General features: G+C 51.3%; 1 protein-coding gene across 1 annotated transcript; it reads left to right on the forward strand.

The window, feature by feature from the left end:
• Window positions 1–18,254, forward strand: NAT10 (N-acetyltransferase 10). The gene is made up of 28 exons (XM_030950246.1): window positions 1–186; window positions 1,630–1,721; window positions 2,093–2,264; window positions 2,557–2,679; window positions 3,009–3,070; window positions 3,357–3,471; window positions 4,993–5,100; window positions 5,668–5,801; window positions 6,177–6,270; window positions 6,643–6,741; window positions 7,713–7,849; window positions 7,941–8,065; window positions 9,027–9,177; window positions 9,567–9,663; window positions 10,532–10,648; window positions 10,749–10,850; window positions 10,952–11,026; window positions 11,467–11,583; window positions 11,756–11,889; window positions 12,343–12,391; window positions 12,842–12,935; window positions 13,032–13,142; window positions 13,462–13,634; window positions 14,360–14,479; window positions 15,082–15,180; window positions 15,556–15,629; window positions 16,721–16,804; window positions 17,822–18,254. The coding sequence occupies exons 1-28, from the start codon at window positions 79–81 to the stop codon at window positions 17,913–17,915; spliced, it is 3,060 nt and encodes a 1,019-aa protein (XP_030806106.1). The 5' UTR covers window positions 1–78; the 3' UTR covers window positions 17,916–18,254.
• Window positions 18,255–25,007: the final 6,753 nt, after the last annotated feature.

Below are 25,007 nucleotides of genomic sequence, written 5' to 3' on the forward strand. Positions count from 1 at the left end.
GGGAGGAGCGGGGAGAGAGCCGGGAGAGCTCCGGGAGAGCGGGGAGAGCGAGCCGGGAGAGCTCCGGGAGCCGCAGCCATGCAGCGCCGCAAGGTGGACAACCGCATCCGCGTCCTCATCGAGAACGGCGTGGCGGAGCGGCAGCGGAGCCTGTTCGTGGTGGTGGGAGACCGCGGCAAGGACCAGGTACGGCCGCGCCGGGGCCGCCGCAGCTCCTCGGGCCCTGCTCCGCTCTGCTCCAGCGGGAATGGAACCCTGCCAGCCGCAGGCAGAGCAGCGGGGCCTGAGGGGAGGGAATTCGCAGGGACGGGGTTGGGAATGGTGTGTGAGACCTCCCTGAGGCGTCTCCTGGCTGGGAAGCTCCTGAACGACAGTGAAGCTCAGGACACGCTGCGGTGTGTGGGCTTGGTTTGCTTTTTTAACTTGTTTTTTAGCTGTTAAACTTTCCGGCCAGCTGGAGGTTTTCCCCCCTCGGTTCTGCCCTGTGGTGGTTTCTCTCTCGGGGTGGGCTTTGAGTTGTCTCGGAGATGGGCTTGCTGAAGTTGTGTGGAGGAAATTCAGTGCTAAACTCGTTTTTCTTCGGGGACTCTGGCCTTGTGTTTTTCGAGGGGGGAGGGAAAGAACAGCTCGGCAAACCCACGGTGGTTTAGGACAAGTCCATTCACAGAACCACAGAATTGTTCAGGGTGGAAAAGCCCTCCCAGACCGCTGAGTCCAGCGAGGCCAAAGCAGCCACTAACCCACGTCCCCAAGTGCCACACCTGCGTGGCTTTTTAATCCCTGCAGGGATGGAGACTTGACAGCCCACTCAGGGAAGAGATTTTGCCTTAAAACCAACCTAAACCTCCCCTGGCACAGCCTGAGGCCATTTCCTCTCCTCTTGTCCCTTGTTCCTGGGAGCAGAGCCCGATCTGGCTGCCCCTTCCCATCAGGGATATGTGGAGAGCCCCAAGGTCCCCCCTGAGCCCCCTTTTCTCCAGGCTGAGCCCTTTCCCAGCTCCCTCAGCCACTCCTGGTGCTCCATCCCCTTCCCCAGCGTCATTCCCTTCCCTGGACATGCTCCAGCCCCTCAGTGAGTTTCTTGCAGTGAGGGGCCCAAAACTGAGCCCAGGGTTTTGCCCTGCCCTGTGTTGAGCAGAGGGGAGCAATCCCTGCCCTGCCCCTGCTGCTGTTCTGCTCTAACTGCTGTGTAACTGATAATGCATTTATTTCCAGTCTGTGGGCAAATAAAGTCAGCTAATTATAAAAAAAATATTAAACTTAGAAAAGAATGAATTATTCAGGTGGTAGTAGAGGAATGTTGGCATTATTTGCTGATGGGTTCTGGCATCTCCCAGCTCTGGTTGTGTTCACTGAAACCCTCTGTGGAAAATCCATATGAATGGGTTACCCACAAGAGACAAAACTGTGTTTAGCCTGGAATTATCAGTGTTGGTTCTGGCAAAGAAGGGAGCTGAGGACACAGGAGGTAAAACCCAGTGTCCTGCAGCCCTGGAGCAGGCACAGGCACAGCCAAGGGGCCCTTCTGTTCTCCACGGTGGAAATGCAGCTGTAAAACCAAGGTTAGAAGAACTTTTTGCTCTGTGGTGTTCCCTGAGAGCTGTTTGTGAGTGCTCTGTGCCCTGGCAGGTCGTCATCCTCCACCACATGCTGTCCAAGGCCACGGTGAAGGCCAGGCCCTCTGTGCTCTGGTGCTACAAGAAGGAGCTGGGCTTCAGCAGGTGAGAGAGCCCTGGATCCTGCTGCTCCCTGGGCAGCCAGGGCTGCAGGCTGAGGAGAGGGAGGGAGGGGAAGCCAGGGCTGTTCCTGGAGCAGCTGGGGGAAATCTGCTCTTCCAGTAGTGAAATTTGGTTTCCATAGCAGTTGGCACTGGCAGAAAGTACCTCTGGTTTTTCTATTGTAGTTCTAACACTGACTCTGCTGCCCTGGGCCAAACCCCCTTTTTAACCTTTTTTAACCTCAAATCTTGGGTTCCTCAGCTGTTTCACCTCAGTCATATTTAGGACTGAGCTCTGACTTCCAGGCTCAGCCTGAGCACACTTCCCTCAAACCCTTTCCCAAGAAAACTCCTGTGTGGTTTTTTCCCCTCCAGCCACAGGAAGAAGAGGATGAGGCAGCTTCAGAAGAAGATTAAGAGTGGGACTCTGAACATCAAGGATGATGATCCCTTTGAGCTGTTCATTGCAGCCACAAACATCCGCTACTGCTACTACAACGAGACCCACAAGATCCTGGGGAACACCTTTGGAATGTGTGTCCTTCAGGTCAGGAGGTCCTTGGCTCCCTAAAGGGCTCTACAATAACCAGTTGAAATGTTGCAGGAATGGGGTTTGTTGCTTCTGTCACTTCAGTTTTGGTGGCCTTGCTTTTCCCTCACGAGTGGTGTGAGGGTGAGGTGGCCTCGTTGGTAAGAGTTGGAACAGGGCGTTGCTTAGTGCAGATTTCAGTGGGAATTAAACTGTGAGGAATAAAGGTTTTAGGCTTTCTGTGCCTTTCAGTAGGAGCCAGCTACACTGCTGGACTCTGGGCAGCTCTGAAGTTCTTTTTACTGCCCAGGATTTTGAAGCCTTGACTCCAAACCTGCTGGCCAGAACTGTGGAGACAGTGGAAGGTGGTGGAATTGTGGTGATCCTACTGAGAACTATGAACTCCCTGAAGCAGCTCTATACAATGACCATGGTATGTGCAGCACAGAGGGTCTGTTCTCTACCAGCAGCTGCATTGAGGTGATGCTGGGTGGGTATTTATTGATCCTATTATGGGCTGTTATCCTCCTTCCATCATCTTTCCTGCTCCTTCTTTCAGGAGTGGGAAGAGATGAGATGGGATTTGTTACATTCAGGCATTTGTGAAATGCTGCAGATGTGGGTGTTTCACCACAAAGTCAGGATCCTGTCTGGGATGTGCTGTGGATGAAAATGGAGGGATAAGAATGGGAAAGAAGGGGTCACAATCCTGTAAATGTCACTGTCACATTTTCTTTCTGTTTTCTTCCCTTTTTCCTTCAGGACGTTCACTCCCGGTACAGGACCGAGGCCCACCAGGATGTGGTGGGGAGGTTCAATGAGAGGTGAGTGGCTCAGAGTGCAGAGGGGCTGGGCTGGCAGCCCAAGGAAGGTTCAATGAGAGGTGAGTGGCTCAGAGTGCAGAGGGGCTGGGCTGGCAGCCCAAGGAAAGCACCAGGAGCAGCACTGGGTATTCCTCGTGGGAAAACATCCCACAGGTCTGCCTTGGAACAGGCTGGGCTTGCAGCTCAGCTGTGGGGAGCTGTGAATTCTCTGTGTTTAGAAGAGAGTTCACATGAACCACCAGGGAGTGCTGCTGGTGATTTTACTGAGTTTTCTCTGCCTGCCCAGGTTCATTCTGTCCCTGGCCTCATGCAAGACCTGCCTGGTGATCGATGACCAGCTGAACATCCTGCCCATCTCCAGCCACGCTGCCAACATCACTCCTGTGCCCCCCCAGTCCCAGGTCAGTGAGTGATCCCAGCCCTTTGCCTTGCCACAAATCCCTCTGAGTTGGCCACAGGGTGTTAAAGATTTAAAAACAGGGAATTTTTTTTATTTCACCCTGATTTATATCAAAGGATGGCATTGCAGAGAGGAAGCAGAACGTTCTGCAAAAATTATGTGGGTGAAGCTTGGGGAGCTGTTTTTTCTATAGTCTAGTTTTTTTGGTTTTTTTTAATTTTCTGTCCCATCTCTTTTTGTGCTTGCCCATATTTATTAATTTTCCTGTACTGCTGCTCAGCCCAGTGAGGTGGAGCTTGATTGTGGTTGCATGGAGGGATTTCAAGCTGATGGACACAGGGGACAAGACCAATAAAAATACTTTTTTGGCAGTTAGAGGGTGGGAGAGCACTTTGGAAATAAGTATATTGCAGGCTCAGGACACAGCTGGAAGTTGTGGCAGTTGTTTCAGTTTCTGAGTTACACATGTCACATTCCAGGAAGAATTTCCTGAGGACAATCCAGACACATACTTGCACTGTTAGAAATGAATCCTTTCATCTCTTCCAGTTGTAGACTGCAGTAAAGTGGAACCAGTTTTAAACAGAAATCTTCAAGTACTTAAGCTGTGCTGTGTAGCCTAAGAAATAACCAACACAGGTTCTGTCAGAGATGGTAAAAACATTCTAATAGGGCACTGATTAAAAAATAAATAAATAATATAACCTCCTTTTATTGTTAGCTCAACACTGACAGCAGCACAAATGCTTGTCTGTTGGCTGGAGAGGCTGGTGCCTTTGGAATTTTAGGTTACAACCAGGAAAATCAGCCTTCATTCCCATCTAAAACTGGTTGCATTTGTGTCCAGGTTTATTGTTTGGCTATTTTTAAATTTTTTTAATGGGTTTTTTTTGGGGGTTTGTTTGTTTTGTTTTGTTGGCTTTTTTTTTTGTTTGTTTGTGATTTTTTTGTTGTTGTTGGGTTTTTTGGTTTTTGGGGTTTTTTTGAGTTTATTTTGGGTTTGGTTTTTTTTTTTGTTTGGTTTGGTTTGGGTTTGTTGGTTGGTTGGTTGGTTGGTTGGTTGGTTGGTTTTTTGTTTGTTTGTTTGTTTTTATTGGTGCTGCAGTAGTTCTTCCCCCTGCCTGGACACTGCATGTGAGAGGTGTAACAAAGATCATGAACGTCCAAAGACTAAAAAATGAATTAAATTATTCAGAAAACTCTTCTTTAATCTGTTTTTCCTATAAATGCCTTTCTGTAATTACTATGTACTGCAAAATCCTTCCCTTTTTTTTCCTTTCCAAGCCTGGGGAAGTCAGGATTGGGGAACCTCTTTGTGACCATTCTCCTGAAGATCCGTGGAAATTTAAGTGTTAAATACATGTCTGTCCATATAAATTCTCATGGTTTTGGGGAATACATTCTTCTTGTGGTAACTTTTCCTTCCAGATCCTTTTCTCTGCCTGCCCAAAGGTGTCAGAAGACACCACAAAAATAGAATTGTGCTGAAATACCCTTGGCTCATCCTGTTGTGTGCCCACAGGAGGAGAGCCTGGGGCCCCAGGACTTGGAGCTGAGGGAGCTGAAGGAGAGCCTGCAGGACACACAGCCTGTGGGAGTGCTGGTGGATGGCTGCAAAACCCTGGATCAGGTTGGTGAGATCCCTCAGGTTTAGCTTCTGTATTTTTCAGATTCTGTGCTGCTTTAGTGTGTAGTTCTGAGCTTCATAGTAGGGGATAGTAAGCTCTCTTCACAGAGTAGGGAGACAAAGCAAGGTAGGTAGACCAAGGAGAAATTATCCAAATTTCAGGCCCAAGATCATAAACAATAGCAGAATGAAGAGAGAAAAACACGGATGGGACTTCATAACCTAAAGCTATAATTGGACAATTAACTCCAATATGCAAATGGACCAGAACTTATAACAGTGAGAGACCCCGTGACCAGAACTTATAACAGTGAGAGACCCCGTGCATTTTGTGACCATTTTGATTCATCTTGGGTGTAGCCCTGCCTGGGCTCTTGTGCTGTTCAGGGTGTATCCATTGAGGCCTTTTAATAAATCCCTGCTTTATTCTGTAACCCATCCAGCCTCTGTTCTAGGGCAGCCTTCACAAGGCATCAGGTGTGCTGCCCAGAGCTGAGCTTCTCTGGGTGGGGCAGGTCCCAGGGTGAGAGAAACTCAAACTCTGTTTTCTGGGGGTTTTCTAATCCTCAGGCAAAAGCAGTTCTAAAATTCATTGAAGCCATTTCTGAGAAGACCCTGAGGAGCACTGTGGCATTAACAGCAGCCAGGGGACGAGGGAAATCTGCTGCTTTGGGGCTGGCCATTGCTGGAGCAGTGGCTTTTGGGTGAGTGATCCCCCCCTCCAATCCCCCAGGCCTTATCTGCATCCCTGAGTTAAAAAAAAAACAACAAACCAAAACACAACCAAGATGACAGGATTGTAATATATATGTAATTTCCAATCTTAAATCCCTCCTTTTTAATCTTGTATCTTTTGATACAAGATTGTATCTTGACAAGATTGTGTCTTTTGGTCAAATTTTTCTTAAAACTCAAAATAATCACACATAAATCAAGATTAGTGTTCGTAGGAATCTGCTGTGTTTTGGTTATTAGGTAAAGTCAACCCCTCCTGTTAAAAACCCATCCTGTTTAGTACTTATGTGGTAAAATTTGTTAGAAAAGTCATTCAGCTCTTGTTTTGTTTTTTTTCTCTGCAGTTACTCCAATATCTTTGTCACATCTCCCAGCCCTGACAACCTTCACACTCTCTTTGAGTTCATATTTAAAGGCTTTGATGCACTGCAGTATCAGGTGAGGGGAGCAGACTGTTTTACAATATTTTCAAAGCATTCCTGCTAGAGAGTTTTACACCTCATCAGTGCTTTTGGCTACTTATGTTTGCTACCAGCCTTTTTTACCATGCTCTGCAAAAAAAGGAATCATGGTAGAGTTGTGTTTCTTTCTCTGTTTTTAAGCAGGGTAAACCAGTTTCTTTATGAAGCAGATTTTAAATTTTAACGTCAGTAAATAATTTCCCAGTTCTCAGGCCTTTGAAGCTTTTATAAGAATTTTTTATTAGAATGTGAAATAACAGTGTCTGAGCTTATTTTGATGATGATGATGGCAAATTGTTTTTTTCTTAGATCTTAGCTTTTTATATTGTTTAAAAATGTTATCTTCCAGGAGCACCTGGACTATGAGATTGTTCAGTCCTTAAATCCAGAGTTCAACAAGGCAGTGGTCAGAGTGAATGTGTTCAAGGAGCACAGGCAGACCATCCAGGTAATTGACGTTCTTACATTTTCAGTTTTGTTCCTGGCTGTAGTTTTTGCCGATGTTGAAGTTGTTTTGACTTTAAGCATGTTCATTCTGTGTGATGTGGAGGTGCCCTGGTGGGTTTTGCTGTAAGGCAGATCTTCATGGAGTGACTTCCTCAAAATACCGTCTCTCTTTCAGGGAATAACTTGTAGATTACAGAGCTTCCTCATGGGTTTCTCCCAAAACAAAAGCAGAGGAAGGCGAAAGGAGTGATGCCTTAAGTTTTAGCTTTCAAATTTTTCAGATTCTGTGCTGCTTTAGTGTGTAACTCTGAGCTTCATAGTAAGTGTTTGTAAGGTCTCTTCACGGGGTAGGCAGACCAAACAATTCCTTTTCCAGCTTGAGAACCAAGGAGAGCTGTTACAGCCTCAGGCCCAAAAAGCATAAACAACAGGGAACTGAAGAGAGAATCTGAGATGGGACTTCATAACCTGAAGCTGTGGTTGGACAATTAACTCCAATATGCAATTGGACCAGAACTTATAGAAGTGAGAGACCTCATGACCAGTTGTCCGTTTTGTGACCATTTTGGTTCATCTTGGGTGTAGCCCTGGCTGGGCTCTTGTGCTGCCCAAGGTGGATCCATTGAGGCCTTTTAGTAAATCCCTACTTTATTCTTTAACTCTGTCCAGCCTCTGTTCTGGGTCAGTCTTCACAAGGCATCAGGAGCAGTGCAGGAAGAGGTTTTAGTGATTAGATTTCCTTTATTTTCCTCACCTCTGCAGATGAATTCCTGTGGAGTTGTGCCAAACAAGATGTGTGAGCCAGTTCTTGTTAGGGCAGCATAAACCCTCTCCTGACTTTCTGCTTTTCCACATCTCAGTCTCTGGCTTGGTGTTTGAGGAGAACAGGGACAGCGAAGAGCTTTCCAGGGCCCCAGCTTTGAGAACCCTGGTGTTTCCCTGCTGGCAGTGACAGTGTCCCCTCCTTTGCAGTACATCCACCCTGCTGATTCTGTGAAGCTGGGCCAGGCCGAGCTCGTGGTGATCGACGAAGCTGCTGCCATTCCTCTGCCCCTGGTGAAGAACCTGCTGGGCCCTTACCTGGTGTTCATGGCTTCCACCATCAATGGGTAAGGCTGGAGCAGCCGCTCTGCTGGGGCTCCCCAGAGCTGCCTGGTTCCTGTGGTTCCTGTTTCAGGCTCCCTGTGTCCTGGTTCCCAGGTACGAGGGCACCGGGCGGTCGCTGTCCCTGAAGCTCATCCAGCAGCTCCGCCAGCAGAGCGCCCAGAGCCAGGTGACCCTGACAGCAGAGAACAAATCCACAGCCACTGCCAAGCTCACCTCAGGTACAGCATGTGAGAGCCGGAATGAGGGATGTGGGACTCCAGGTGGCTCTCTAAAATGCAGTTTATTCCATCCAAGAGGTTACAGCAGTCCAGGGTCATGGGTGATAGAGCCTGTGCCTACAGCTGTGAGCTCCAGCTGCAGGCAGGCCTGGGGACCCTTGGGTTTAGGTTACAATGCATTATATACTTTTCTTTGCTGAGCATCTTAATACAGTAGAACAATCTATACCTTAACTATTATCTATAGCCTATCATAACTACTATAATTACCATATTCATGTCACTATTCTCCAATCACTAAAAGTTAGTACATTACAGTTTAAGCTAGAAGTTGTTATTCAGTTTTCTTGCAGTGGAAAATTCGGAGACCTTTTTTGTACTTGCAACATTTGCTGACTTGTTTGCCTGTGCTATCTTTCCGCTTGGTAAAAACATCTTGGTTGAGGTGGGTTTATCCTTTGCTCTAAGCCATAAAAACCCCTTCTAACTAACACACCCTTTGCCTCCTTGGTTAGCCAGTAAGAGTGGCTCAGCAATTATTTTCTTCTATATCAAAACTTACTTCCATCTCTATTCCTTCATCAGACTCTACATTTAAAAATCTTTCTGCTAAGCACACGTATCTGTGAGACTTTCTTGTCAAACTTTCATCCTTCCCAACAACAGCACCTCTGGCCTGTGTGTCCCACACAACCTGTGGGTGTCCTGGGGCTACTGTCAGCCTGATCCATGGCTGTCCCACCCATCCATGTGCTTTGCAGCTGTGGGAAGGGGCTTGTGTGGGGAAATGACAGAACTCTGCTGGTTTTCCCTCACAAGTTTCATATGGAAGGCTTTTTAGAGGTGAAAAATCAGCATCTGACAGTTTTCAGGTCTGGGAGCCCTTCAGAGCACAGGGATCCTGTGGGGTGCTTGTCTGGCTGTGGCTTCCAGCCCTGAGTGTCCTCTGCACCCCCTGCAGCTCGCACGTTGCACGAGGTGTCCCTGCACGAGTCCATCAGGTACGCCCCTGGGGACCCCGTGGAGAAGTGGCTGAATGATCTCCTGTGCTTGGACTGCCTCAACATCACCAGGATCATCTCTGGCTGCCCTCTGCCAGACACCTGTGACCTGTATCCTCACTCAAAGGTTCTCAGCCTGGCTGATGGCTGGGATAAGCTCAGCACACTGTTTTTTCCCTAAAACCTTGCTCCTGGAGTTAAGCTCTCATGGCACTGTTGGTGGGTGCTGCCAGGACATCACCAAATCCCAGTTTTGCTGCAGAGACAACCTCAAGGAAAGGTTGCATGAAGGGAGGCCCTTGTTGGAGTTACAAAAGGTTTATCTTCACAGGTGAGGGGTGTGAAAGCTGCAAACGCTGTCCAATATAATTTATTCTTGTAGATTAAGCTGTGGAGTCTAAGAAGACAAGCCAGTTTGTGGCCCAGATATTGAAAATAACCCCACAGGAAGCTTTTTCCTGGTTCCCAAGGAGGTTTTTTTCCTTAATCCCTGTGTTCAGATACTATGTAAATAGAGACACACTCTTTTGTTACCACAGAGCATCAGAAGTTTTCTTGCAGAGGCTGATGGCCCTCTATGTGGCTTCACACTACAAGGTAGGGCTTGGGCTTCTTCCATCCAGTTTCATTTCCAATTTCAGTGTGGAATTTTCTGGGGACAGAAGTGCTTGTTATGATTTAGACTTCTCAACATCTTATTGTTGTGTACAGAGCAGAGCTGTGTTCTCCTTTCTCTGAGATCTCTGCCTCAGTCCTGGCTGTACACACTGGATTTCCAGATAGTCTGGAATATTTTTGCCTTGAGAAAAAGTCGAGACTAAAATTCTAAATAAGCCCCCAAGCTTGTCAGGATTTTATCAGTGCTGAACCTCATTTGCAGTTCTCTTTACCATGTTCTGGTGGCCTCAAGTTCATCAGGAGCAGCACCATTATGAGACTGAAAAGAGGAATAACTCCTCTCAAGGTTTCAAGACCAGGGTTGATCAGTAAATGTGAGTGGAGAAGTCCAGAAGCGCTGAGCTACTGAGTTCTAAAAATTTGAGGCTTAAAAAAAAAATTAGGATTTGGTACTTAGGAGGTAAGGAGCTGTATGAAAATAGGAAGTCCAGGTTCATACATATTAGAGCACAAGGTTTCCCTTGAGGAGAACAGATGCTGTCTGGGGATGTGAGAGCCATGAGCTGGCCTGGGAGCTCCTCCATCCCTCAGCATTGTATGAGTTCAAAATTTCTTAATAGCTCTAAATTTGGAAAATAGAAGGATTGTTTAGAAATCAGCTGGATTTTGAAGCTCTCCTCCTGGAATAACCATTTGGATAACACTCTCGGCCACATTTGTGGCATTTTTGGGGTTGTCCTGTGCAGGGCCAGGAGCTGGACTTAATCCTGATGGGTTCCCTTCCAACTCAGGGTATTCTGGGATTCTCTGGACAGTTTTTGATCTTTCTGATGTCTTCACCCTCCAGAACTCCCCCAATGACCTCCAGATGCTCTCTGATGCCCCTGCCCATCATCTCTTTTGCCTTTTGCCTCCTGTTCCACCCACCCAGAATTCCTTACCAGAAGTCCTGGCTGTTGTTCAGGTAAGAGAATGACTCGAGTGTCAATTTTGATCCTGGTCTAGTTGAGCAGGAGGAAGCATTTTGTGTGTCTGTGTTCATGGTTTTGTGTCTTTCCTGGCAGGTGTGCATGGAGGGAGAGATCTCCCGCCAGTCCATCATGAACAGCCTCTCCAGGGGGAAGAAAGCCTCTGGTGATCTTATCCCCTGGACCATTTCAGAGCAGGTGGGTGACTTGCCTGTGCACTGGCACCCAGGGTGTATTTCATGTATTTCTCCGGAGTGCCCAGCTGTGTCCTTTAAATGGGCTCTTTGTCCCTTGTGCAGTTCCAGGATCCGGATTTTGGGGGCCTCTCCGGCGGGCGCGTGGTTCGCATCGCGGTTCACCCGGATTACCAGGGGGTAAAGTACCTGGGACAGCTCTGGTGGGGCCAGGGAAATGGCTCTGCAGGCAGAGCTCAGAACAGGGCAAACACTGCAGTTCCTCCAGTTCTTAGCATTTTAAGCTCAGAGTACCAAACCAGTGCTCCCAGAGCATCCCGAGCCACCATACACAATCCAGGGATATTCTCTGTGACCTTACCAAGTGTTTGGCATTTTCTGAGTGCCAGAGTTAAGCCCCAAGAATTACTACACAGCCCTGAACTACCAGGGCTGATGCTGATTTCTTCTGTACTGTCCTTCTCCCTGGAGCTGCCACATGGCCAAAAAAAGGCATTTTTGCAGTGACTGAGTGATGTCTGCATGCTAATTGTTAATGGGTTTAAGGGGAGAATGTTGTTGCCCTATATTAAAAATCAGAGACCTGGTTTTGCTTACACTGTGTTGTTGCTTCTTCGCAGATGGGCTATGGCAGCAGAGCTCTGACTTTGCTGCAGATGTACTATGAAGGCAAATTTCCGTGTTTGGAAGAAGAAACAGTTCAAAAGGCAAAGGAAATCACAACTGTGAGCAGTGAGGTATGGTAATTTTTTTTTAAATTTTCTGTCATGCTAAGCTGCATAATTTCCCCTGTAAGTCTCCACTCTGTAGGGAGGAAATACTCACCTTTGATTTTCATAGAGAGGAAGAGCTTTAATTTGCAGCTTTCTGTGGGGATTGCTGCTAACCCATTCCTGCTTTCTTTTCCAGACTGTTGGTTTATTAGAAGAGGTTGTGACACCCCGGAAAGATTTGCCTCCTTTGCTGCTCAAACTGAGTGAGAGACAAGCTGAGCACCTGGACTATCTTGGGGTGTCTTATGGCCTGACTCCCAGATTGCTCAAGTAGGACATGATTCTATTTTTCAGTTACATCTTGCCCTTCTTAAACAGATAATGAGCTTTACTTGCCCAGTTTTTCCAGAGTGTAGAAGTAAGAAGTAAGCCTGTGATAGGTAGGGAGTGGTTAAATTCTCATCCCTGTGACCCATAGAAATGTGAGGTGCTGCTGACTTCAGAGCTGGTGGTTTTTTCCTTGACTGATGTAAATGCCTTTCACATCACCTTGAAAGTTTGTGCATTTTTTGACATTACAGTCGTAATTTTTCACTCCCCTGAGCTGGACCTCAGTCAGGTGGGCACTGTTCCTGCTTTCTGACAGAAAGCTCATTTGCTCTGTTTGTTGGAGTGTTGCTTGTTCCTCACCAGCTGTCCTTGTACAGCAGAGAAATTGCATTTAACCACAATTTATTACTTAATTAGCTCCATAATTCTCCCTGTGTTCCCTCTTTTTCCCAGGTTTTGGAAGCGTGCTGGATTTGTGCCAGTTTATCTGAGGCAGACCCCTGTAAGTACCACACTGTTCCTGACTGGAAATCCAGCCCTGCTGAAATCCCTGGGCATGCATTCCAGTAGATTCTGTGAGAAAGGGTTTGGGGCAGGAGGCTTTGCTGAGGCTGCTTTTAAGGCTTGGTTTAAGTTCATTTTTGTTCTTTGGGCCTATAGTTAAGAAGTAGTGTTTTAGGGTTGTGAATGTAGGCCTCCAAGTAGTTGGCACATAAAAATTTAGAGCTGTTGAGGGCTATTAATATGGTTATTGGTAAAATAGCTGAGATTTACCAAATTCTAGAAGTTCATAGTTTTTCCATTAAGTGGAGATGGTCAGTAGCAGTTGATGCATTTGTTGTTGTTGATTTAGAAGGTATTTCCCTTCCTCAGCTGAGCAGAGAGTGCAAAAGGTTCATGGGGGTGATGGGAAATCCACCACAGAATCACAGAACTGTATCTTACTTATCAGAATGACCTGACAGGGGAGCATTCCTGCATCATGCTGAAGATGCTCAATGAAGAAGACTCTGAGCAGGAACCTTGGCTCACTGCCTTCTGGAAAGGTAACTCTGATCCTGCTGACTCTGCAAGGACCCTCTGGGCTGTTTATTATTCCAGAGGTCCACTGGGCTAATTTATTTTGTCCTCTTGCCCTGTAGATTTTAGGAGGCGCTTCCTTTCTCTGCTTTCCTACCAGTTCAGCACCTTCTCTCCCTCCTTGGCACTGAATATTCTACAGAACAAAAATATCAAACAGCAGCCCCAAGCACGTGAGTACCCTGACTGGGACAGCTGTAAGTGCATTGCAGAGCGTGGCTGGAGCCTGGCATCTCAAATTGCTGTTTTCTCAAGATGTTTAACAGGAGGATCCTCTAGGGAGAACTTGGTACCTGTGGGGTTTTAGTGTCTGTGCTGGCTAGAGGGTTTTTCTGCTGCAGCAAGGGAACAAACCTCTTTTTACAGCAAAACCAATGTGAATTGCTAAAGGCAAAGGAAAAATACTAAACACCTGAATTCCTGCTAAACACTGAGGTCCTGGGTGCTTGAAGAACATTGCTAACCTTGCTGTGTTTCTCTGCTCCCCACCAGCCCTCAGCCGTGCTGAGCTGGAGTCAGCCTTCATCCCGTACGACCTGAAGAGGCTGGAGATGTACTCCCGCAACATGGTGGACTACCACCTCATCATGGACATGGTGCCCACCATTGCCAGGATGTTCTTCCTCAGCCAGATGGGAGACATCTCCCTCTCTGCTGCACAGTCGGTGTGTGTGGGCGGGGTGGAGCGAGGATTTGGGGAGAGCACAGGTGTGGGAACCCAGAACATCCCTCTGGCTGTCCAGAACGGCCAAGACCCCTGCCAGGGGGCTCAGAAGCCCTGGCACAGAGCCCAAAATGCCTGTGGTTTTGATTATGACCCGTGGAGCAAGTTACCGACCTTATATGAAGATCAGCAAGCCACAACAGTTTAGGTAGAATAATAGTGAGGTTATCACAGGGTGGAAAAGTAGATTTTGGGGTTTCTAGAATGGGGATTCAGGAGGCAAGATGGAAGGATCTGGGCATGTCCAGCCTTTCTCCTTCTTCTTCTTCTTGACCTCCATCTTCTGCTGTGATGGTGGCACTTTTAGACTGGTTTAGAGTAGAAGCTCACTGTCTAACATAGGTGATTGGTATTGGAAAGTAATTGTAAACATTGTATATGTAGTTTTTAGTATAAAGACATAACACCACCCTGGGGGCAGGCAGTGTGCCTGGAACTGTCCTGCTGGATGGCCCTTGGCAGGACAGGAGAAAAATTTTTATAGATAAGACGCAGTAAGCAACCTTGAGACCGAGAAATGAAGAGCTCCAACTCATTCTTCAAGCGCCGGGCTGGGAAAAGAGACTTCTAACATCTCTCGGGGTCACAGTGACCACCAAAAGATCCTGAGACACAGGGATGTGTGTCTGTCTTTGCTCTGTGCTGAAATCCCTGTCTCTTCCTCAGGCCCTTTTCCTAGGGATTGGCCTGCAGCATAAATCTCTGGACCAGCTGGAAAAGGAGCTGGAACTGCCCAGCAGTCAATTGATGGGGCTCTTCAACAGGATCATCCGCAAAGTGGTGCAGGTGGGAGCACAGGACAAGCCTTGGGCATGTGGGACCATAATTCCAAAATTAACAGAAAATACGGCACTAAGAGAGAGCTGGGTCAGTGCTGGGCATCCCTAACACATCCCCACTTACTGACCATAAACGTCTTGGCAAGGTGGGGAAAATGGCAGCTGGAAAATGTGAGGCAGTGATTTAAATGCTCATGGCAGGGGGTTTGGAACTGGATGATCTTTAAGGTCCCTTCCAACCCAAGCCACTTAATGATTCTGTGTATTGATTTCCCAAATAAGAGTGCTTATCTTATGGTTTGCCATGTTGAAGTGCCCTGACCAGAACGCTGAGCCGACAATCCTTGTTGCCTGAGCCATTGTTCAGAGCATTGGTGGCATCTCAGCTTTCCTTGGAAAAAAATAAAATTATTTTCCAGTGTTTTCTAGAGGTAGACTTGAAATCCAGTGAAATAATTGGAAAGTTTTGGAAGTGGTTCCTGGTTTTCTTTCTCTCTAAGGTTTAGGATAGCTAAGCTCCTGAAGTCTGGATTTAGGAGTTCATTGTAGAGGTGATAAATGGTGTTTTAAAAACCAAGTCTTACATGTGCTGGCTTGTTTCATTTTCAGCTCTTCAACACAGTCCAGGAAAAAGCTGTGGAGGAGCAGATGGCAGCAACAAAGGATGTTGTGATGGAGCCAACGCTGAAATCTTTAAATGATGATTTGGTAATTACAAACTTTATTCCTGGTTCATATGTAAACACTTCGGGGAAGTTTACCTGAGGGCAGAAACATTAAATTTTCTTGGATGGAAAGGGTTCTACACCACATCTGGCACTGTAAGGGAGTTAAAACCTGACAGGTTTGCAATATGTGCAGCTGGACTTGTGCTTTAAAGCTGCAATGTGGGGTTTTCACGGAAAATTACAAGTTTGTGTGAACAAATAACATATAAATGCAATTAGATAAAAGAAAGAAGCTATTCAGGACCAGCTGGTATTTTTTTTCAGGGGATGTATTTGTGGGAAAAGGCATTTTCCTCTCATTACAAAGTCATTGTTGCCCTCAGGACCTAATGCATCTTGTGCTGTCCTGTTGCAGGAGGAGGCTGCAAAGGAATTCCAAGAAAAGCACAAGCAGGAGGTGATGAAGCTGAAGGAAATGGACCTTACACAGTAAGAATTCACCTGCCTGGGTCTCAAATCCAGTTTTTCCTTGGGTGGAATGCTGGCTCTAGCTGGGATTTGTGCACAAGGCTGTAGGTGCAGTAAACCATCAATAAATGAGAACCAGTGTGTATTGTCAGCAGTGGGTAAAGCATAAAAAAAACCCAAATCAGCTCAAAAAGGGCAACCAACCAGAGCTTTTACTTAAGTGTCAGCAGACTTCTGTCTTTCTGGACCAATAGGAGTTACAGATGCCACTGATTCTCTCTCTTCCCTCTCCCCTCCCACTTCTTGTCTTACAAACACTGTTCACTGAGGGAACAGTGGAAGTTGTTGGACTTGGCTCTAAATTGGTCTCTGGTAAATCTGGCAAAAGAAAGATAACCTTCTTTGAATCTTTGGTTGTCATGTTTGAAGAAAGGATGAGACTGGATGTGATTTGAAGTGACTTGCAAGTCAGTCACATAAGGAAAATAATACAACCAGCATGTTTTAAAATTAATTCCGTTTTGTAGCACTGATAGTGCTGCATACCTTTTTGTCATTTTGGACCATGTTCCTTTTCTTTAATCCTCAGCCAGAAATAGATTTTTGCTCTCCATGAGGAGAGAGAGACAAAAATCTATTTTGATACTTTTCAATGCAGGTTGTGGAAAACTTGTGGGGCTTTGTCCAACATTGTTCAGCTCTGTGGACAAAGCCTTATCTATTCCAAACATCCTAGAACTTGAGATGGAGAGCAGTCACTCCATTTTGCTACACAACTGCTTTGCCTCTTTAAATCTGGGTGTAATTTTCAGGGTGCTTGAACATCCAGCCAAGGGTCACAGGACATGAGCTTGTTTGAGCAGCAATTATTGTCTTTATTTCTCTTTTAAAAAGTTCTGCACTTCTTCCCAGACTGATTTAGGAAAGCTGTCCCATGCCAGCTTTGCCAGCCTGACTTGGTGTGTGTTTCCCAAATCCGATTTGCTTGGGTGCTGGCACAGTGGCTTTGTTTGCAGAGTAGTGTGTGCCTGACAGTAGAAACACCTTACTTTTATGTTATTTTCCTCTGTGCTAACAATGGGACCTGACTTTCCTTCCCCTTTCCCACTTAGGTACATTATCAGGGGGGATGATGAGGAGTGGAACGAGGTGCTGAGCAAGGCAGGACAGAACGCTTCCGTTGTCAGCCTGAAAAGGTAAAGGAACTTGAAATATTCTAGAGATCTCGACTCTTCCTGCTGGCTTTGTTAAATGTTTTCCAAAAGAGTGAAGCCTAAGGGTTAAAAGTGAACTCAGTGTCCTGGCTAGATCCTCAGTTTTTCTGGGGGAACTGGGGGGTGAGCAGCTGTGAGCTCCACTACCCAGTGTTTGTGTTGCTCTGAGGATAGTCCTCTCTTCATTATCTTGTTTAATTCTGACTTTATTGCTGATGATCTGATCCTGATCCCACACAGAAGCTGGGACTATTCCTCCCTTGAGTCACTCATTCCACCTGACTGCCCAATTTACATTGGGATCTAACACTGAGGGGGAGCACCTGGAGGTGCCAGTGGAGAAAATGCCAATTCAGGAAAGAATTCTTTCAAATGTGAGCTTGAGCCTGGAAAATGTCTGTATTTCTACAATTCCTTAATTCTCATCCATCTTCTTCCTTCTGCCATGCCCAGCATGTAATTTTCCCATATTTTTCCTTGGGGATTTATAGCTGAGACTTCCCCACTCACTTATTTCCCCTTCCTGGAGTGCCTGACAGCTCAAGTAATTATGTGATCTCTGTTCCACCCTTTCATGGTTTTTTCCATGAATGCTGGAAGCTGTAAGTTTCCAAAAGCCTTCCAGGAAAGAGTCTTAGCAGTTGCTGTAAGATAAAGATCAGAGCTTGGAATTCTGTTGTGTTGGCTTGAGTCAGAATCCAGTGCAGGGACAAAATTTAATGTTTTAAACAATCAGTAGTTTCTTTTCTAGGTACTCTGAAATCCAGATGCCGTATTTAGGAGAGATGAAGTTTTGAAAAGCAAAGACAAGAGCTTAAAATCAAGATCTTCTGGGTTAGGGAATCTCAGGACACTATAAAATCTAAGTCAGGCTCTTCTTTGGGCTTTTTCTAGCACCAAGTTTAAATTTTCTCCCTCACTCCTAAATTACAACAAAAATTTCCCAGCTGGATGGCAAGCCAGTATATTTTTAACAGATGTTTTGTTCCTGTTTTTCAGTGAGAAGAAAAGAAAACTAGAAACAGCACGAGGACCCAAGCAACAGAAGAAATTTAAGAAAACTAAAGATCTAAAGCAGAAGAGGAAGAAATGACTTAAAAGCCAATCAGTCAATGAACTTGAATGAGCAAGTGCTGGGTCTGTACTTAAAAAGCCCTGTTCTCCTCTAAAGCAAAAGACTATTTTGGAGGGAAGAAAAATCCTTAGAGGCATTTTCCAAGTGTTTGTATTGTGGGAAGAGCAGTGCTCCAAGTGTTTGTGTGAAGATTTTTATATGAAGGGTGACTGCAGAGTGTGACTGAGGAACTGGAATGCACTGGAATGATGAAGGTGCTTGAGCAGCTCCAAAATTCCCATTCCAAGAGGGCAGATCTGTAAACTTCCTGCATCTTAATGGTTCTGTGGTTCATTAAACAAGAGTTTGGACAACAAAGGACAGAAATGTTCCTCTGCCTTAGCACTGCGACTCACCTTGATCTCTGCAGCTGCTGGTTCTGGTGGTCTTTTGGAGCTTGAGGGGGCTTTTATGTACTTTGTATTTGGGGCTGGCTGGTCACTGCACACTCACTCTGCCTTCCTGCTGGCCTAGAGCTGTCCCTTGGCTGTGGTGGAAAGTTTTGTTTCCAGGTTGCCAGAAATCAGCACTATTGTACCAAAACCTGCTTGTGGGATCTCCTCTCTGACTTCAGGGGCCAGTTGAGCAGCCAAGCACTGAATTCCCAGCAGCTTGGCAGTAACTGTGCCAGTCTGGAGCTGGGACTGGCTGTGACTCTGGGTCTGCTGCCTCCCAGACTCCAGAGACTTCAAACCCAGGCCAGAGCTTTGCCATAGAGTGTCCCAATCCCAATCCTGAGAGCCCTGGTGCAGTGCCCTGATATCCTTCTGGCTTTTTACTGTGGGGGTTTGGAACAGAGCCCTCCCTGCAGCTGAGGGCACAGCTGTGTTGTATTTACTTGCAGATCTCACAGCTCCTTTTCCTGGCAAATCCTGAGGTAAGGACAGCTTTTCTTCTCTAGGAGGCTGATTTAATTAAACACAGCCTGTGCCTGCCTGTGGTTTGGAAGTCTCTGTGGTGTGCCACCACAGTTGGTGGCAGTGGCCCATCCCTGAGCAGGGACATGTGCAGCTGCAGCCCTCAAAGAGGGGCTGGGATCACCCAGCAGCACTGCCAGGGCTGTGGTGGGGTGAGCTGCCCTGAGCTGGCTCCAAAGGTCTTGGAAAAGGAGCAGACATGGAAGGCAAGGAGTGTAAGGCTCTGGAGAGCTGTGCCCAGGACAAAAGGTGAGTGTGAATTGTCCCTGGTTTTGCTGTTATTGTTAAAAATAGTGGTGTGCACCCTGAGGTGGTCTGTCCTCTTGTTTGTTCCTTGGAGCCTGTTGGAGTGCTGGCCTGGATTTGGAAGGAGCCAAATATCCTGGAGCTGTGAGGTTTTTCCTGTCAGAAATCCATGGTGGGGATGTTTTCCCTGGCCGTCCCAAGTGGAAGCAACAGCTTTGAAGTCCCCACAGGCTGGGGATGCATCCCCTGAAAACCAGTTCAGGATTGTTCATCTGACTGCCTCTGACCTGTGACTTCAGAGACCCTCCCAGTATCCTGGATATTCCAGTGCTGCTTTTTAAAGAAGGAGTTCCAAACACAGTAAATCAGTCATTCAATCTGAGCTGTCCCTGCTGTCAGTGGTGGGGTGGGGATGGTAGCTAAGACATTCCCAACTGGAAATGGGGCCATGCACTTCAGACACCTTTAAGTGGGCACTGAAGGGCTGGTCCAGTGCCCCAAGCTCTCTGGTGGAGGTGAGCAGGGGGCAACAGGAAAGCTACCAAAAAAAAAATAGGGGCAGAGAATGACTTTGAATTCCTGGCCTTCCTTTTTTGACAGCAGTTTGTTATTTTGGGGCCCAAGCTTAAAAAACCTGGAGTGTGTGATTGTTCCCAAGTGTCACACTTCCAGACTAGGATCTGATGGGGTGGTGACAGTAGAACCATGGAAGGGGGTGGGTTGGAAGGGACCTCAAAGCTCATCCCATTCCAGCCCCCAGCCAGGAGCAGAGACATTTTCCACTATCTCAGGTTGCTCTAAGCCCTGTCCAACCTGCCCTGGGACATTTCTAGGGATGGGGCAGGCACAGCTGGGTAACAGGTACCAGTTGGTATGTCTGACTCCATTTCCCTTCCCAGCTGGCAGCAGATGAGTGGGAACACTGCACCCAAACCTGTTGGAATTCCAGCTTCCAGCTCTGCATGAAGCACTACATCCAGCTATGAGCACTCACCAGAACAATTCTGCCATGGACCAAGGGAACCCTCAGGACTTGTCTTGCTCATTTCTCCCTGGAAAGAGACACGGCATGAGCACCTTCACAGCTATTGGAGAAATCCTGGAAAGGGCAGGAGGTCAGGGTTATTGGAAGAGTTTTGTGCTGTCACACATCAGTTCACCTGTGTTGCTCCATGGTCCAGTACTAGCCATGGAGCTCTGCCCCACAGACGTTCCAAGGGCTGGTGTTTAAAGCAGCATTAGCATAAAAGGAGCTGCATTGGCATAGGAATTACCTCGTTGATATTTCCATCCTAGCCTGGAATTCCAGATGACACAGAGATGAGCTCAACTTCATGATCCTTGTGGGTCCCTTCTATCTTGCAATGTCCTGTGAGCTGGAAACACAGATTAAACGTTTCAACTAGAATTTTACAAACTGAGATTTTGCCATTGGAGACTGTGAGTTGCACAGATCTCAGGGGAGGAGGGAGGAAAGAATCAGGTCTCACCTGGCAGGTGTTGAATGAACAGCTGGAGCAGGACAGCGCCTATCCTGCCCGCAGCTCTGCTCACGTCACAGGGATGCGGTGGGCTCAGGACGGGAGGCGGGCCCTGCTCTGCTCAGGGGGCGCCGGGGTAGAGGTGCCGCTGGTCCCGCTGTGTCGGACCGGCCTCACACCCCCGCGGAGAGGGACCGGCGGCCTCGGGGGGTCGCCGCGCCCCGCCCGCTTCCAGCCGCGATCCAGCGCCTGCTCCGGGAATGCGCCGCTCTCCTGCCGGGCCCAGACCGGCACAGCCCCAGCTCCCCACGGCAGCAGCAGGACCTGCCCGGAGCCGCAGCGGAACCGCAGCCCCACAGCAGCCGCGGTCCAAGCGGGAGCGGCAGCGCCGGGCTCGGTCCGCGCCCGTCCCGGAGCGGCTCTTCCTGCCCGCGGCGATCCCAGTCCCGGTCCGAGCCCCAATCCCGCCTCGGTTCTGCGGCCCCGCGACGGAGAAGCGGCTCAGCCCGGGACCCCCAGCAGACACCGGCAGGACCCGGACCCGAATCCCCGGGCCCGGGTCCTGTTCCCGGCCCCACCTCAGCGCCTCGAGCCCCGCGCAGCACCGGGAGCAGCCCCCGGTCCGGGGCTCCGCACGGCGCTCCAGCGACGGCCCCACCGCATCCCGGGATGAGCATCCACCTCACAAAACAGAGCGGGCGCGGATCCGCCGGGATTTATGGGCGCGGGCGGGGCGGGGCCGGCGCAGGTGTGAGGGGCGGGGCCGGCGCAGGTGCGCGGGGCCCCAGCGCGGCTGCGCGGGGCGGGGCCGAGAGGATTTAAACCCCGGGAATCGCCCCCGGCGGCATTTGCCCCCTCGACGCTCGGAGGGGAAGGTTGCGTCCGCGCGGGCTCCATATTTCTTTCTTTATTTCTTTTCCTTTACGCTTCTTTTTACCTCATTTTATCGCATACCTCTCTTCTCTCCCTCCCTTCCTCCCCCCCCCCCCCACACCCTCCCCCAACCCCCCCCTCTCCCCCTAGCCCTCCCCTCCCTCCCCCAAACCGCTCCTTCCCGGGCCGGTCCCCCCCACCCTTCCTATCCCCCTGCACACTCCAACCCTGCCCTGCCCCTCCTTCCTCCACGCTTCCTTCCCTGCCCAGCCCGGCTCCCGCCTGCCCCCTCATCCTCCTTGCCTTCCCCCCATTTCCTCCCCACCTGCCCTGATTCTTCACCCTCCTTCCTTCAGCCTTCGTTCCCCTCTACATTCCCCTATTTCTTCTTTTCCCCTGTGCGCCTTGACCCCCTCCACCTGTGCTCCATCCTCGTCCTCCATCCTCCGCCCGTCCTGCCCCCCTCCTGCTCCCCTGCACACCCCGACCCCCCCACCTGCTCTCCATCCTTGACCCACCCCGACCACCCCCTCTGTCCCCCTATTCCCGTCCTCTGTCCCCCCGTTCCCCTCCTCTGTCCCCTGTTCCCGTCCTCTGTCCCCCTCTCCCTCTGTCCCCCGCAGCCGCGGGTCTCGGGGCGCCGCAGAATAAAGCCCAGAGGGCCGGAGCCGGCGCCCCCGCTGTCCCTGGAGCCCCCACACGGGGCCGGACCCGCTCGGCGGGACCCCCCATTGCAGTGCAATGCACCGCCCGACACCGCCGGGGTTCCGGCTGTCCCTACATCACACTGGGGGTCCCCGGGGCGGGGGGTCAGGGAGGGCCCCCTCCTCAGGAGGGGGTCCCGGGGGAGGGGGGTGGGGGTTGGGGTTGGGGGGGGTAGGGCCCCCTCCGGAGGAGGGGGTCCCTGGGAGGGGGCGGGGCGGGCCCCTCGGAGGGGGTCCGGGGGGGGGCGGAGGGGGAATCCCCTCCAGGCCCCGCCCCTCCCCCGGACCTCCTCCCGGACGGGGCCGGCCCGGCCCCTCCCCGGGACCCCTCCTCCGGACCGGGGCCCGGGGGGGGGGGGGGGCGGGTGGGGTGGGGGGGCAGAGGGGGGTCACGTCACTCTGCCGCGTGACCACACATGTGGTCACGCTGGAGAATGACGGCCCCTCCCTTGGCCCCCCCCACCCCCCCCCTCCCCCCCCCCCGCCCCGGTCCGGAGGAGGGGTCCCGGGAGGGGGCCGGGCCGAGCCCCGTCCGGAGGAGGATCCGGGGGAGGGGCGGGGCCTGGAGGGGGATTCCCCCTCCGCCCCCCTCCCCGGACCCCCTCCGGAGGGGCCCGCCCCCCCCTCCCAGGGACCCCCTCCTCCGGAGGGGGCCCCCCAACCCCAACCCCACCCCAACCCCCTCCCCGGGACCCCCTCCTGAGGAGGGGGCCCTCCCTGACCCCCCGCCCCGGGGACCCCCAGTGTGATGTAGGGACAGCCGGAACCCCGGCGGTGTCGGGCGGTGCATTGCACTGCAATGGGGGGTCCCGCCGAGCGGGTCCGGCCCCGTGTGGGGGCTCCAGGGACAGCGGGGGCGCCGGCTCCGGCCCTCTGGGCTTTATTCTGCGGCGCCCCGAGCCCCGCGGCTGCGGGGGACAGAGGAGGGGAATAGGGGGACAGAGGACGGGAACAGGGGACAGAGGATGGGAACAGGGGGCAGAGGACGGGAATAGGGGACAGAGGACGAGAATAGGGGGACAGAGGAGGGGAACAGCGGGACAGAGGAGGGGAATAGGGAGGGATGAGGTGGGGAAGGGAGAGGGGTTCGGGAGAAGGGGGAGGAAGGGAAAGGCCAGGTGGGGGAAGAGATGATGGACAGAGGAGGGGTACAGGGGGAAGAGAGGGGGAAGACAGGGGGGTCGGGCTGAGGAGAGAGTAGGGAGAGGGGTGAAAGGAACGGGGGGTCGGGGACGTGCAGGGGAACAGCGAGAGAGGGCAGGGGAGGCTGGGGAGCGGGGAGAGGGCAGGGGGGGTTGGGAGAGGGGGAATGGGGGGAGGGAGAAAGAAACTGGAGGAGTAGAAAAGAGGAGATAAGGGGGGGAAAGAAAGAGGAGGATAAGGGCAGGAGAAAGAGGGGGAAGAAAGAAAGGAATCGCCGCCGGGAGAGCCCAGCCTAGCCGCAACCTCACCGAGCTCCGGGTGAGAAAATGGCGGCAGCGGCAACTTCCGGGCATTAAATCACCTCGGCCCCGCCCCGCGCAGCCGCACTGGGGCCCCGCACACCTGAGCCGGGCCCGCCCCGCGCACCTGAACCGGGCCCGGCCCCGCCCGGGACCGCCCGGGACCGCCCCTGAGCCGGGGACCGCCCCTGAGCCCGGGACCGCCCCTGAGCCGGGGACCGCCCCTGAGCCCGGGACCGCCCCTGAGCCCGGGACCGCCCCTGGACCGCCCCTGCGGGACCGCCCCTGAGCCCGGGACCGCCCCTGAGCCCGGGACCGCCCCTGAGCCCGGGACCGCCCCGGACGGCCCCCCTGAGCCGGGGACCGCCCCTGAGCCCGGGACCGCCCCTGAGCCCCGGGGCCCCCCCGCCCTGCCCGGGATGGCGGCGGGACCGTCGCTGCCCCCCTCACCTGGGCCGGGCCGGGGCTGCGAGCGGCACCGGGACCGGGGCCGCGGCTCCGGGTCCTGCCGGTGTCTCTGGGGGTCCGGGCGGTGCCGCCTCTCCCCGCCGGGCGGGCTGCGGGTCCCGGCCCCGCAGCACTGAGGGGCTTGGGGCCGGCACCGGCCCCGGCAGGAGCCGCTCCGGGACGGGCGCTGCGGCCGGGCCCGGCAGCCCCCGGGGTGCCGCGCTCAGCCCGACGCGCCGGGCCGGGCTCCGCTCGGGGCCCCGAACCCCTCCCGGCTGCCCGCGCTGAGCCCCCGAACGCGGCCCCGGGGCTCCGCCGCCAGCCCCGCCCGCGGCGCTCGGCCGCTGCCCCGGAGCTCCGCTGCGGCCGGGGGAGCCCGGCCCGGGGCCGTGCCCGAGGCGCGGCTGCAGCCCCGAGACACGGACTGGCCCTGGCCGAAAGAGCCCGCCTGGAGCACCAAAACGCGGCGTTTGGCCTTTCACTCAGGCACCCCACAATGCAGCACTTAAATCTCTCTTGCTGACGCCCAAACACTGAGTGACCCCGGTTTCAGGACCTCCCAAACACAGGCCATGGTCTCTGCTTCATGCCTCTAAAATGCAGAACTTGGTCTCTCTGAGATCCCAAACGCTGTCTGAGGCACCTTGGTTTCCAGCTCCCCAAACCAGTCCTTAGTGTCTCTTTCTGTACTTGGCTGAATGAGCCCAGTTTTGAGCCCCCAAAAAGCAGCACTGGGTGTCTCTGTGCGAGCCCCAAAACTGCTCCAGTCCATTGCGTTCGGAGCCCCCAGAAGTGCCCCCGGGCCATGGGGCGCCCCAGCTGGGCCCCAGCAGCAGCTCCCTCACCCCCGTGGGATGGGGAGAGACCAGAGACAAAAATCCAGCTCAGAGCACTTTAATAATGGAAACCAGTCAAATACAATCATTTAATATTAATGACAACACATAATAACAGTGAGAGC

Source organism: Camarhynchus parvulus, chromosome 5 (assembly GCF_901933205.1).
Source record: "Camarhynchus parvulus chromosome 5, STF_HiC, whole genome shotgun sequence".
NCBI classification, from domain to species: Eukaryota; Metazoa; Chordata; class Aves; order Passeriformes; family Thraupidae; genus Camarhynchus; species Camarhynchus parvulus.

Excerpts from the sequence above, each read along its gene's own strand:
- NAT10 (XM_030950246.1), top strand. The coding sequence starts at position 79 with ATGCAGCGCCGCAAGGTGGACAACCGCATCCGCGTCCTCATCGAGAAC. Across the intron at positions 3,071-3,356 it reads GTGGGGAGGTTCAATGAGAG|GTTCATTCTGTCCCTGGCCT; the intron begins GTGAGTGGCTCA and ends CTGCCTGCCCAG. Across the intron at positions 10,851-10,951 it reads CCTGGACCATTTCAGAGCAG|TTCCAGGATCCGGATTTTGG; the intron begins GTGGGTGACTTG and ends TCCCTTGTGCAG.